Raw genomic sequence first — 13,127 nt, forward strand, 5'->3', positions numbered from 1 at the left:
GTATTTAAAACATTTAAAGTGTTAAATAAAAAATATTAATCGGAAAGGGGGGGGGGGGCGTGGGCACGGCACTTGTTAGTATTGCACATAAAACATGCCCCCATAAGGTAACCAGTGACATGTTTTGTGGGGGCATCTTTTATGTGTAATAATAGATATCGTCCAATACAGACATCCAAATTTCATGTTAGTGCAAAATCCATTTTATTGATAGTTGTCGTCCAATCGACAAGTGCTTTTGGAGCTGTGCAGGGCCCCCTTCATTAGGCCCAGAAATGCGCTTGTTGTTTTATTGACAACTATCAATAAAATGGATTTTCACTATAGATGTACCGAACTACCGATACCGATACTAATATCGCTGCGATACAGAGTATGTACTCGCCCAAATGCTACGATATTTTCCCTGATATTGGAACTTCCGGTCGGAGGGAGTTGTCCCACTGACTGGCAGCGCCAAGGGAGCATACAGCCGACTTCCTTTCCCATCAGGAAGCCGGGAGGTGGGTTATCATCTGCCTCCTGGCTTCCTGATTGGCTAGGAAGCCTGCTTCACTTGTTGCTAGGCAGCCTGGCTTCATAACCAATCAGCAAGCTGGGCAGTATGTCATGTACGCTTCCTACAAAAAAGTGAATCTGGCTTCCTCGCCGCCCCTCTTCTTGATTGGTCAGGAAGCTAGGTTGCCTCTAAAGCCGGTGTTCTTTCACTTGAACGCCGTCTTCACGGGAAAGCAGGAAGCCAGGTGATGGGTCATGATCCACTGCCCGCCTTCCTCATAGTTATGGTACAAAAGCACCAGTATCGGTATCAAGTACCTGGAAAAAATATACCGGTACTCGTATTCTATACCCAAAAAATTGTATCGGCTACAATGCACAGATATATCGTCCGCCGAAACATATCGTCCAAAAATGGGACTTTTGGCTTAATGCCGAAAGCTAAAGGAGAACTATGGGGTTAAGGCTTTTCTACATAGTTCTCCTTAGGGTAATAGGAGGACACAAACTAGCGTCCTCCCGTCACCCTAGGCTCAGTATACCGCGAGCTACAGCCCGCGGTATACTGAGACGCCGCAGTGCATAGTGTATACTTTACCCAAAAATTGCTGCGAGGTGCTAAAGTGTTCGGGTTTGGCTTGAAGAAAAGGTGGCAACCCTACTAGTGACACCCATTATAGAAATATGGCCTTGGTAGCAACAACCCTGCTACTGCTCCCAGGCCCCTACTGAGCTTGGTCCCAAAGCAGTCGCTTCCCCTGCTTCCCCGATAGCTACGCCACTGGCCTTGAGCACCAATTACAGCTTGACAACAAAAATCTCATGCTGTTCACAAGTCAACTTATTGTCTGCTGAGGCATAGCATCCCACTCTTCTTAAAGGGCGGCCCTCAGGGAAGGGTGGCCCTCAGGTCATTGAGGTTCTGGGGTACAGAGTTACGAGCCTCTACATGGCACCTCAGCTGATCCCATAGGTTTTCAATGTGATTCAGGTCTGGGAAAAGTGAAGGCCACTCTATTTGAGGTACCCCAGTCTCCAGCAGGCATTCCCTAATGATGCGACCTCGATGAGGTGGTGCATTGTTGTCTGTGAAGATAAAATTAGGCCTGTGTTGTTCATGCACAGGCATAATGACTGAATTAATGATGTTATTCAAGTAGAATGAGCTTGCCACTGTACCATTTACAAAGTGTAGGGCAGTTCTGTATTGACTAGACACAACTGCCCACACTGTAACACCACCAGCACCACCAAGGCTCGTCTGGTGACAACAGTGGCTCATGCATAGCGCTCTCCTTGACGTCTCCAACATAGATGGTGGCCATCATTTCTGCTCAGTGTGAAAAAAATTTCATCTGTGAACAACACTGAGGCCCACTGGTGCTTCTCCAGCATTGATGCTCCCTGGCCCATGCAAGACTATGATGCCTGTGGTCAGGTATCTTTGCAGGTCGTGTAGCATACAGACCACGCTGATATAAACAGTTTTAAATGATCTGATGTGACACTTGGGTGCCTCTCACCTCCCTTAAATGTGCCTGGAGTTCTGTGGCATTCATGTTCTGGTTCCACAGGGCATTGTTCACAATAAAGCTGTCATCAATGTGGGATGTGGCAAAAGGACGTCCACTTCTTTACCTTTCTGTGACTCTTCCAGTTTCTCTGAATCTCTGTTGCAACCTGCTGATGACACTCTGTGACACTCTAAGCTCAGTGGCCATTTCCGTTTGAGAACTTCATGCTTGAAGCCTCACAATGGCGAGGTCCTGTTGATCAATTGTTAGGAGTCGTCTTGGTCTCATGATGTCAAAATGTTAACAGCATGATGAGGTTCTACTTGAACCAGGAAATGTATTGGGCAATTCATGGATCAAACACCTGTTGTGAATTTTGCTGTTAAGCTTCTTGTTAGAGAACAGCAAGTTGTGCAAAAATTACTGAAACATTGAACAGTTGGACATGTGCATTCACATTAAGTTTCCTTGTAAAGGTTAGAGTGCATTTTAGGTTCATCCTGAACTTTCACCCACAAGCCAAATCCTGAGGCACACTAACTGTATTACTAAAATAACATATTAACGCTGAATGTCGGTGCACTAGAATGTGATGGACATGGGGATATATCACACCTTTAATACAGAGACATACTTACTAGATCACTAAAATAACAGATTAACTTTGAATGTCCCTGAACTAGAACGTGATGCACACGGTGATACACTCTTCCTGCACTCGCCCTCTCCAATATTGTTCTTTCAAACTGTTTTCGGCAACACTGTCCCTAGCGCATGAGTGCTTGTCACCTTTCTCCCTATGCTCAGCTCACCGGACATTGTGGAGACTGGGTGGGTGAGGCTGAGGCTTTTATAGGGCTGTGACATTACAGGACATGGTTATCTGCATATTTGCTGGCTGCACGGCATTATGGGTGATCTTGTGTTCCCAAGCTTCTTTTACTTTCTAAAATGTGCAGCCGCCATTTTAGGAAAACCTGATTAGTTAACATGAAGTGCAAGGAAATTCTCCTTAATTTTTAACCGAATTCCACTTCGAATGTTTTGCTTTGCTCAACACTATTGATAATAAAGGTAAAGTAATGCACCAAGGCCTTAGTAGTCATATTACTGCATATGCATTAAATTGAGTAATACTAGGGACAACAGAGGAAGAGGACTTGGGTATTCTGGTTACAAGTAAGCTAAGAAGCCATACTCTATGCCAATCATCAGCTGCAAAAGCATATAAGATTTTATTATGTGCAGTACTGTGCAAAAGCTTTAGGAAGGTGTGTAAAAAAAATACTGGAAAGTAAGAATGCTTTCAAAAATAAAAGCATTAGTTTGTAGTATTATCAATTAACACATTGTAAAGTGAATGAACAAAAGATAAATTTAAATCAATTCATTATTTGGTGTGACACCCTTTGCCTTCAAACAGAATCAGTTCTTCAAGGTGCACTTGTACACAGTTTTTGAAGGAACTTGGCAGGGAAGTTGTTCCAAACACCCTGGACAATATAGATGTAGACTTGCTCAAATCCTTCTGTCTTTTCATGTTATCCCAGTCTCACTACCAGCACCAGCAGACACAATTCTCTGTATACCTGCTGGCGTCCAGTTGTCAGGGAGACAGTCTGATCACCCACGTCGGGTGTTCTGACATCATAGGTCACGTGAGGCCAAGTGTGGCACGTGACCAGGCAGTGCATCACGTGACCAGGAAGTGCAGAGTATTTAAAAAGGCAATCTGCTGGTCACAGATTGCCTGTGAATGGTTCTATATTCCTTACCAGCGCTTTGGATTGTGGATTGTTCTGACCTCCTGACTTCTGACTTTGGTTACTTCTTTTGACTTTGATTCTTCGATTCTGATTTTGCATTTCTGCATCTCCTAGTTTGACCCTGCTTGGATCTTGGACTCGCTTCTGCCTGATGTATTTGGACCTGGACTTGGCCGCTCGTGTATGACCTCGGCTTGGTATTTTTTTAGTAATCTTCTTTCTGATTTGGCTTCATTGTTCTCTCTTGGTTTTGATCCAGTACGTTTGACTCTTAGGGCTCTTTCACACTTGCGTTCTTTTCTTCCGGCATAGAGTTCCGTCGTCGGGGCTCTATGCCGGAAGAATCCTGATCAGGATTATCCCATGCATTCTGAATGGAGAGAAATCCATTCAGGATGCATCAGGATGTCTTTAGCTCCGGCCAAAAATCCTGAACACTTGCTGCAAGGCCGGATCCGGAATGAATGCCCGTTGAAAGGCATTGATCCGGATCCGGCCTTAAGCTAAACGTCGTTTCGGCGCATTGCCGGATCCGACGTTTAGCTTTTTCTGAATGGTTACCATGGCTGCTGGGATGCTAAAGTCCTGGCAGCCATGGTAAAGTGTAGTGGGGAGCGGGGGAGCAGTATACTTACAGTCCGTGCGGCTCCCGGGGCGCTCCAGAGTGACGTCAGGGCGCCCCACGCGCATGGATGACGTGATCGCATGGCGCGTCATCCATGCGTATAGGGCGCTCTGACATCATTCTGGAGCACCCCGGGAGCCGCACGGACTGTAAGTATACTGCTCCCCGGCTCCCCACTACTACTATGGCAACCAGGACTTTAATAGCGTCCTGGATGCCATAGTAACACTGAAAGCATTTTGAAGACGGATCCGTTTGGTTCTGAGTTTTTCTCAGTATTTGTGTGCCTGCATGTCGCTTTGTTTATTGTTTTTTCCCTCTGCTTTTTCCTGGTAAGACCCAGCATGTAAATAAGCAGGAACTGTCGACCAGTTGTGGTCTGCCACTTAGGGTGGTCATGCAAATAGGCAGGAACAGAGGTGCGGGTAGAATTTAAGATTCACTTGTTTCCCCCATGACTCTCAGACAGACTCAACGATGTTGAGATTAGGGCTCTGTGGGGGCTATATCATTACATCCAGGACTCCTTGTTCTTCTCTACACTTAAGATTGGTCTTAATGACATTGGCTGTATGTTTGTGGTCATTGTCCTTCAGCAGAATTAATTCAAAGCCAATCAAACACTGATAGTACTGCATGAAGGATAAGTATCTGCCTGTATTTCTCAGTATTGAGGACATCATTAATCCTCCCCAAATTCTCAACTCCATTTGCTGAAATGCAGCCCCAAATTAGCAAGAAACCTCCATACTGATTCACTGTTGCCTGCAGACAATTATTATTGTACCACTCTCCCGGCCTTTTTTGAACAAACTGCATTCGTCTACAGCCAAATACTTCCAGAGCAGCTGCTGCCATTCTTCTGCAACCCAGTTCCATGTCAAAGGTATGCCTTTTCAGCCGCAATTCTTCCATGAAGACCACTTCTGGACAGACTTCTCTGAACAGTAGATGGGTGTCCTGGGTATCAGTGGTTTCTGGCAGTTCTCAGCTGATGGCACTGCTGGACATCTTCCGATTTCAAAGGGAAGTAAGCATAGCGTATCTTTCATCTGTTGCACTAAGTTTCCTTGGCCAACCATTGCGTCTACGGTCCTCAATATTACCCATTTCTTTGCCCTTTTTTAAAAGAGCTTGATACGGGCAGATATTTATCCATCATAAAATATCATCAGGATGGCATTTGATTGGCTATGAATGTATTCTACAGCAGAAGAACAACCCAAAACATACAGCCAATGTCATTAAGAAATGTGTTCAGAATAAAGAAGAACAAGGAGTCCTGGATGAGTTTATATGGCCCCCACAGAGCCCTAACCTCAACATCATCGAGTCTGTCTGGGGTTACATGAAGAGACAGAAAGATTTGAGCAGATTTGTGGTTAGTTCTCCTTGCTGAGTTCCTTCAAAAACTACCAGCAAATGTACCTAGAACAATTGATGCTGTTTTGAAGGCAAAGGGTGGTCACACACCAAATAGTGACTCAATCTCTCTTTTGCTCATTCAGTTAGCATTTTGTTAATTCATAAAAATACACTATTAACATTTAGATTTTTGAAAGCATTCTTACTTTGCAGCATTCCCCCCCCCCCCAAACCTGCCTAAAACTATAAAAATAACTATAAAAACCTGTGATCCTGATCTAATAGTACCCCACTTCCTGCATCTCAAATATAGGATTCAGTTTTGGGATTCACAGGCAGGTGAATAGATTAGTGATTGGGATTGGAAGTTTTAGGCTAGAAATATTGGGGTTGCTCAGCTTAACCAAAGACACTTTAGAGGTAATTCATTTACATGTACAAATACATGCGTGGTCAATACAAAGAACTGGCACATGATTAAGGCTCCTTTCACACTAGCGTTCGCTGGTCCGCTCGTGAGCTCCGTTTGAAGGGGCTCACGAGCGGACCCGAACGCAGCCGTCCAGCCCTGATGCAGTCTGAATGGAGCGGATCCGCTCAGACTGCATCAGTCTGGCGGCGTTCAGCCTCCGCTCCGCTCGCCTCCGCACGGACAGGCGGACAGCTGAACGCTGCTTGCAGCGTTCGGGTGTCCGCCTGGCCGTGCGGAGGCGTGCGGATCCGTGCGGATCCGTCCAGACTTACAATGTAAGTCAATGGGGACGGATCCGTTTGAAGATGGCACAATGTGGCTCAATCTTCAAGCGGATCCGTCCCCCATTGACTTTACATTGAAAGTCTGGACGGATCCGTCCGAGGCTATTTTCACACTTAGCTTTTTTTTTTCCATTTTAATGCAGACGGATCCGTTCTGAACGGAGCCTCCGTCTGCATTATTATGAGCGGATCCGTTCAGAACGGATCCGCCCGAACGCTAGTGTGAAAGTAGCCTAATAAGGACATTACAGAAGACAAGGGGACATTTATTAGGTGTGGACGAAAGGAGGCATAGACATCAATACAGTAAAATATTATTTACTGGTAGAATAGTCAAACTATGGAATGCCCTACCACAAGAGGTAGTAGTGGCTATCCTATATCAGAATTTAAAGGGAATCTGTCACCACATAGTTCCCAATAAAACCATCTTGCCAGATGTGCGTTGGTCAATGAATTGTGATGGTGTTTGTCTTATCTCCATCGGTGGCTGAATTGTGGTGATATTAGGATTTATATTTTATGCTAAATAGCCGCTGGGTGCAACAAGGCGGTACCATTGCACCTCTTTGTATCCGAGGCTCCACTCCTTTTGCTTTCTGGCCAAGCCCCCACCACTTTGACAGACAGGGCCAGGCAGTGAAGACATACTCATCCTTGTCCCTGAAGTCTCATGATTGCTCATTGTCTTCACTGTTCTGCGCAGGCGCAGTAGGGAATCCATCGGCCGGTGAGCTTCTGTTCTGTACTGTGTCTGTGCCTAACAATCAAGCAAATGAACAATTGCAAGACTTTGGAAACTTAGGGCCAGACATGAGTATGTATTTAATAAAAGTGGTGGGGGAATAGCTGGGAAAGAAAAAGAGAGTAGAGCCTCAGGGGCAGCAAGGTGCAACCGGACCGCCTTGTTGAACCCAGGGGCTATTTAGCATAAAATAAAAAACCTAATATCTCCACAATGGGGCCATCGATGAAAATAGGACCAGCACCATTAGAATGTATTCAGAAGCGAGCATCTGGCATGTAAGATTGTTTCATAGTGAGCTATTTGATGACAAATTCCCTTTGAAAAAAAAGAGCTGGATGCTTTTAACAAATGGCATTGAGGGTTATAATTAATATAGCAATGAATGATGTACGGTATAATTGCTAGAGAAAGACTGTTCTTGATGAGCCGCCTGTGTCTTTTTTTCAACCTACTGTAAATATGTACCTGTGTGATTGAACATGCCAATTTTTCTTTTCTTTCAGATTCCATTATTGCTGGATCTTCTCCTCTATGATCACTCTTAGGCCTTGTTCACACCTCTGTATAAATGCTGTGCTGAAGAACTTAAAGGGGTTGTCTCACCTCAGCAAATGACATTTATCATGTACAGAAGGTTAATACAAGGCACTTACTAATGTAATGTTATTATCCATATTGCCTCCTTTGCTGGCTGGATTCATTTTTCCATCACATTATACACTGCTCATTTTCATGGTTACCACCACTCTGCAATCAGTCAGTGGTGGTCTGCTTGCACACTATAGGAAAAAGTGCAGGCCTATTTGATGGCCGGGACCGCGGGAGAGCACATAAGCTGGTGCTTTTTCCTATAGTATGCAAGCACAGCCACCACTGATTACAGGGAAACGAGCAGTGTATAATGTGATGGAAAAATGAATCCAGCCAGCAAAGGAGGCAATATGGATAATAACATTACATTAGTAAGTGCCTTGTATTAACCTTCTGTACATGATAAATGTCATTTGCTGAGGTGAGACAACCCCTTTAAGTTTTTCAGCACAGCATTTACACAGCTAACCATGGAAACGAGCAGTGTATAATGTGATGAAAAAATGAATAAAGCCAGCAAAGGAAGCAATATGGACAATCACAATACATTAGGAAGTGCCTTGTGTAACACCCCAGAGCGGTGTTACCACTACTGCACCCTGCTACTATCTCTAATGGGCTAATATAATGTTGTCTTATGTATGTCGTTCCAGGTCCTCCACAACGTGCATTCCTATTTTGTTATGCAACTGTTATGTTCACATGTAATGTGCCTGGTTCACCAGCAGGTGGCAGCAAACACAGCAGAGCTGTATGTAGATAGAATGGAACTTACCATTCCATTCTAACCCCCCTCTGAAGAGAAGTGGGTGATTCCTACTTCCTGCAGAAAGGGTGGGGCAGAAGTTCTAGTCAGTCTAGCTTATCCCCTGCTAGGGAAAGGGTGTGGAGCGGCATGTCTCTGCTGTACGTGCCTATGCCAGCCAGAGCACCCTAAGCTCTGCTGGCCATGGAGGCCAAAGCTTGAAGCCTCAGGAGCCAGGAGGAAAATTCCCTAGTATAACCTAGAACCAGACTACATAGAGAGTGCAGCATACAGAAGAAGCTGAGTTATACAGCAAGACTGTCAGTACAACAGAGTCAGAGAGAAAGATATAGCAGAGTGGAGTTTGCCTGCCAGTTTTAATGCTAAAGCCTGCTGGAACCAAGACAACGCTTGAAGACTGTTTCTGATTAACGTTTATTCAAGTAAAGCTGCTGTTCAACTACCTACAAGGTCTGGACTCAATCTTTCTTTCAAATTCCTCAATTATTCCCCCTATTTATTGCTTTGGAGCCAAAGCCAGCGTTATTCAGGTAGGAGCACCGTGACACACATAAAGAGACATTTTAGGCCGCACTATACCACTCGACATTCCTACACCTGGGTCGCACTTTATAGTAGGGCCCTGTGATAAATGCTATTTGCTGCAGTGAGACAACCCCTTTAAGGAATCGGCACTGAAACCACCAACCTTTGCTATCAAAGGGAGTCTGAAATGCCATCTATTTAGCCACGGATGATTACCATGCAGTTTTCCAAACTACATCAAGAAAGTTTATGTCTCTTCTTGCGAAGGTTTTCTCACAGGAACCACAATTAACTGCTGCAGGTGATAGATTTTCAGAACGGAATGGGGCTAAAGCCGCAGGCAGCCCTACAATGTGAAAACTCAAAACTGTAGCACAAACCCAGGGGCCATCTGTGGATTTCTGCTTTAGTTTACGCTGTGGATTTGGCCGGTGGAAAAATCTGCTGTGTGAAATATACCCTTAGACTAAACACACTTCTGATAAACATTCAATTCAAAAGATGGTTAACCAGAAATTGTGATACATATCTTTCATAATATCCATAATTACTTGCAGTTACCTTTTAGAATAACATGCTAAAAGAAACAGTTACAGTGGGGATATTATACTCTGGACATAATCATGGCAACCTTAATGAAAACATCCAATGTTAAAGGGATATTCCCATGGCATACAATGGGGGCATATCGCTAAAATATGCCCGCATTGTCTGATAGGTGTAGGTCCCACCTCTGGGAGAATGGAGCGGGGAGAGCTGTGGCTGGAGAACCCATGCGCGGCTCCTGCTCCCATTCATTTTTATGGGGCAGACGGAGATATTTTCGGCAGCCTCATTGCACAGTGCGCCCTCCATTAATTTCCCTGCTCTGTTCTTGTTGTAGGTCCCAGCGATATGCCCCCATTGTATGTGATGGCAAAACCCTTTTAAAGAAGAACTCCAGAATTGTATTTTTCTGCCTGTCCATTATGACTGACTCCTTGTAAACTACAGGATTACATCGTTATCTATAAAATTACTCCCTGGGAGCTCTCAGACCTCCACCCACTAAGCTCTGCCATCCTTGCTTCTCTGTATGTCCCCTCCATGTATATAGTACTATTGTAAACATATCGTTTCTGTGTCTCTACAATGATTAGCTGCAATTATAAAACTCTCCTGAATCACACTAAATGTCTGTACTATACGTGTGTGCTGTGTGCAGAATCTCCAGTGTATTTCCATGAGATTGAGCTTCACACTTCTTTCCACTTCCTCCTGCTTGTAAAAGCTGACAGGGAGAAATCTATCACAAAAAGGAGACAGGGGAGACAGGCTGAAGCGACATCACATAGGAATACACTGAGACTCTGCAGTGTGCGTTAGGGCAGAAGTTCTATGTCCCTGATATCACCTACTGCCATAAGATAGGACTCAGAGCAGAGCAAGTGCATGTAGGCATAATGGGAATAATGATAAAAAGATGAGATTGATGGGAAATATAGGGTTCATTAGGAAGACTATATCACAGGAGAAAGAGAAACCAAAATGAGAGGCATACCATAAATGTCACATCAACTATAACAGGTGTATACAAGAGAATCGACATTATTCTTTAATAAAAGTTTATGCTGTTCTATATAGGGAAGAAAATGCTGGAGTTCTTTTTTAACAATGTCAATGTTCAAGAAACGAGAAAGGGTGTACAAAAAGTATATGATATAAAGTGGCTTCTTTTCTTATCCACTAAATAGTCCACTAAAATAGGAGATGATGTTTCCAGCAGCTTTCCTTTCTTATTAAAAGTGTCCCTTCCCTGTCTACTATATTCAGATGCCTTATCATGGCTTATGGAAAGGGGTTCTAATGAAACCATCGCTTTAAGACACATTTGTGCTATTTAACTTAAAATTAAAAAATCATCTGCACATAAACACCAATTAGTCATAGACTTGTCCTCTTCTGTTAAAAATTCTAACCTGCCATTACTTATTTCTTATATACAATATATATTTTGTGGGATAGATGGATGACAACCATGATAGCTGTCTCTATGATAGTGAACAATACAGTAGTTGAAAATACACCTTTCTGGTGTTTCAAAGGAACTAAAATGGGTGACAATAATTGTAATTTGAAGCTCCCAGGTCATTAATTATCATATGCAACTATAGGCACTGGTGTCCTCTCCTCCACTTGGTCATTGGGGGCCCCTCAGATACCAGAGCCCAGGTACATCTACAATATTTGAACAACCTGTGATTATAGATACAAGTAATAACAGCTTGACAGGAATTTTAAAAACATAAGAGAATGACTCAAAGAGTTTACCAGTACCTGAGGACCATCAACAATGATCTCTAACTGGAATAGCTAGTCACATTCACATGTCAAAAAGTAAAAGGTACAAATATATGCTGATCATTTGTCCTTTGACTGATTCTTTATGGTAGGCAACCTTAAAATATACCTCTGCATTAAATTTCAGATCATTCATGCATTCACTCTTTCCTCTTACCTGCTCTGTTGATCTCTATGATTTCCTCCTGAGCTAAGGGGCAGGAATCTCCTGTTGCACTTCTATGAGGAGACTGCATGTCTGGTTTACAGTAATTAGGAGATCCAGGTTGAGGAGCCCGTGGAATATGTTTGTTCTTTTTCTTTGGTAGCTTCTGCTTAGCCATTGCTAGTGAGTAGTACATTCCAAAATTGTTGACAATGACAGGGACTGGCATAGCAATTGTTAGCACACCTGCTAACGCACAAAGGGCACCCACCAGCATACCCGACCAAGTCACTGGGTACATGTCACCATACCCCAAAGTTGTCATTGTAACCACAGCCCACCAGAACCCTATGGGGATATTTTTGAAGTTGGTGTGTTTACTACCAGTAATGTCCCCGGGCTCAGCCCCGATTCTTTCCGCATAGTATATCATAGTGGCAAAGATTAAAACCCCGAGTGCCAAAAATATGATAAGAAGAAGAAACTCATTTGTACTGGCTCGTAAAGTGTGGCCAAGAACTCTGAGACCAACAAAATGACGAGTGAGCTTAAAGATTCTCAGGATCCTAACAAATCGGACAACACGAAGGAAACCTAGGACATCCTTGGCTGCTTTGGAAGACAGGCCACTCAAGCCAACCTCCAGGTAGAAGGGTAAAATAGCCACAAAGTCAATAATGTTCAAGCTGCTCTTAATGAATTCCATTTTATCAGGGCAGAACAAAACACGCATGAAAAACTCAAAGGTGAACCATATCACGCACATGCCTTCTACATAAGTGAGGAAAGGTTCAGTCTCCACTTCTAATATAATCTCCGTCTTGGTGACGTTGTTTTGTGTGGTGGTCTCAGTCTTGTTGATGATCTCATTGAATGCCTCATGGGTCTCAAGGCAAAACGTTGTGATGGAGATGAGAATGAAGAACAGGGAAGCAAAGGCGATATACTGCCAAACAAACAAGAGAATACAGTTATACAAAAGACATAGACACAACACATAATATATAACACAAATGTCTGAACAACTACATAATATGTAAGAGGTCAACCACAACTTCATGAGATTCTACCAGCAACAGTTGTATCAATTATATTACATGGCCATTTATAAGCCTGTCACTCTTTGGTGATTTGGTCTGGATTAATGGTGTCCTCAATGCAGAGAAAAACAAGAAGATACTTATCCATCATGCATCCATCATGCAAACTTCAGGGAGGCGTCTGCTTAGTTCCAAATTTATTTAGCAGCAGGAGAACAACCCCAAACATATAGCAAAAGTGATTAAGAACTATCTTCAGCATTAAGAACAACGAGTCCTCGAAGTGATGATAGGCCCCCACAGAATCATGATAGCAACAGCATTGTCTGGGATTACATGAAGAGACATAAGGATTTGAGCAAGCCTACATCTACAGAAAATCTGTAGTTAGTTCTCCAAGAGATTTGGAACAACCTCCCTGCAGAGTATCTTCAAAATCTTTGAAAAA

General features: G+C 43.5%; 1 protein-coding gene across 5 annotated transcripts in view; it reads right to left on the reverse strand.

Moving 5' to 3' along the window:
- The window catches only part of LOC122926679 (potassium voltage-gated channel subfamily C member 1-like), a 146,506-nt gene that overhangs the window by 58,689 nt on the left and 74,690 nt on the right, over positions 1-13,127 (reverse strand). For all 5 annotated transcript variants that reach the window (XM_044278134.1, XM_044278137.1, XM_044278133.1 and 2 more), the window contains exon 2: positions 11,652-12,585. In XM_044278134.1, the coding sequence (XP_044134069.1) occupies positions 11,652-12,585 (934 nt within the window). The remainder of the gene's footprint in view (positions 1-11,651; positions 12,586-13,127) is intronic.

Source organism: Bufo gargarizans, chromosome 2, assembly GCF_014858855.1.
Source record: "Bufo gargarizans isolate SCDJY-AF-19 chromosome 2, ASM1485885v1, whole genome shotgun sequence".
NCBI lineage: Eukaryota > Metazoa > Chordata > Amphibia > Anura > Bufonidae > Bufo > Bufo gargarizans.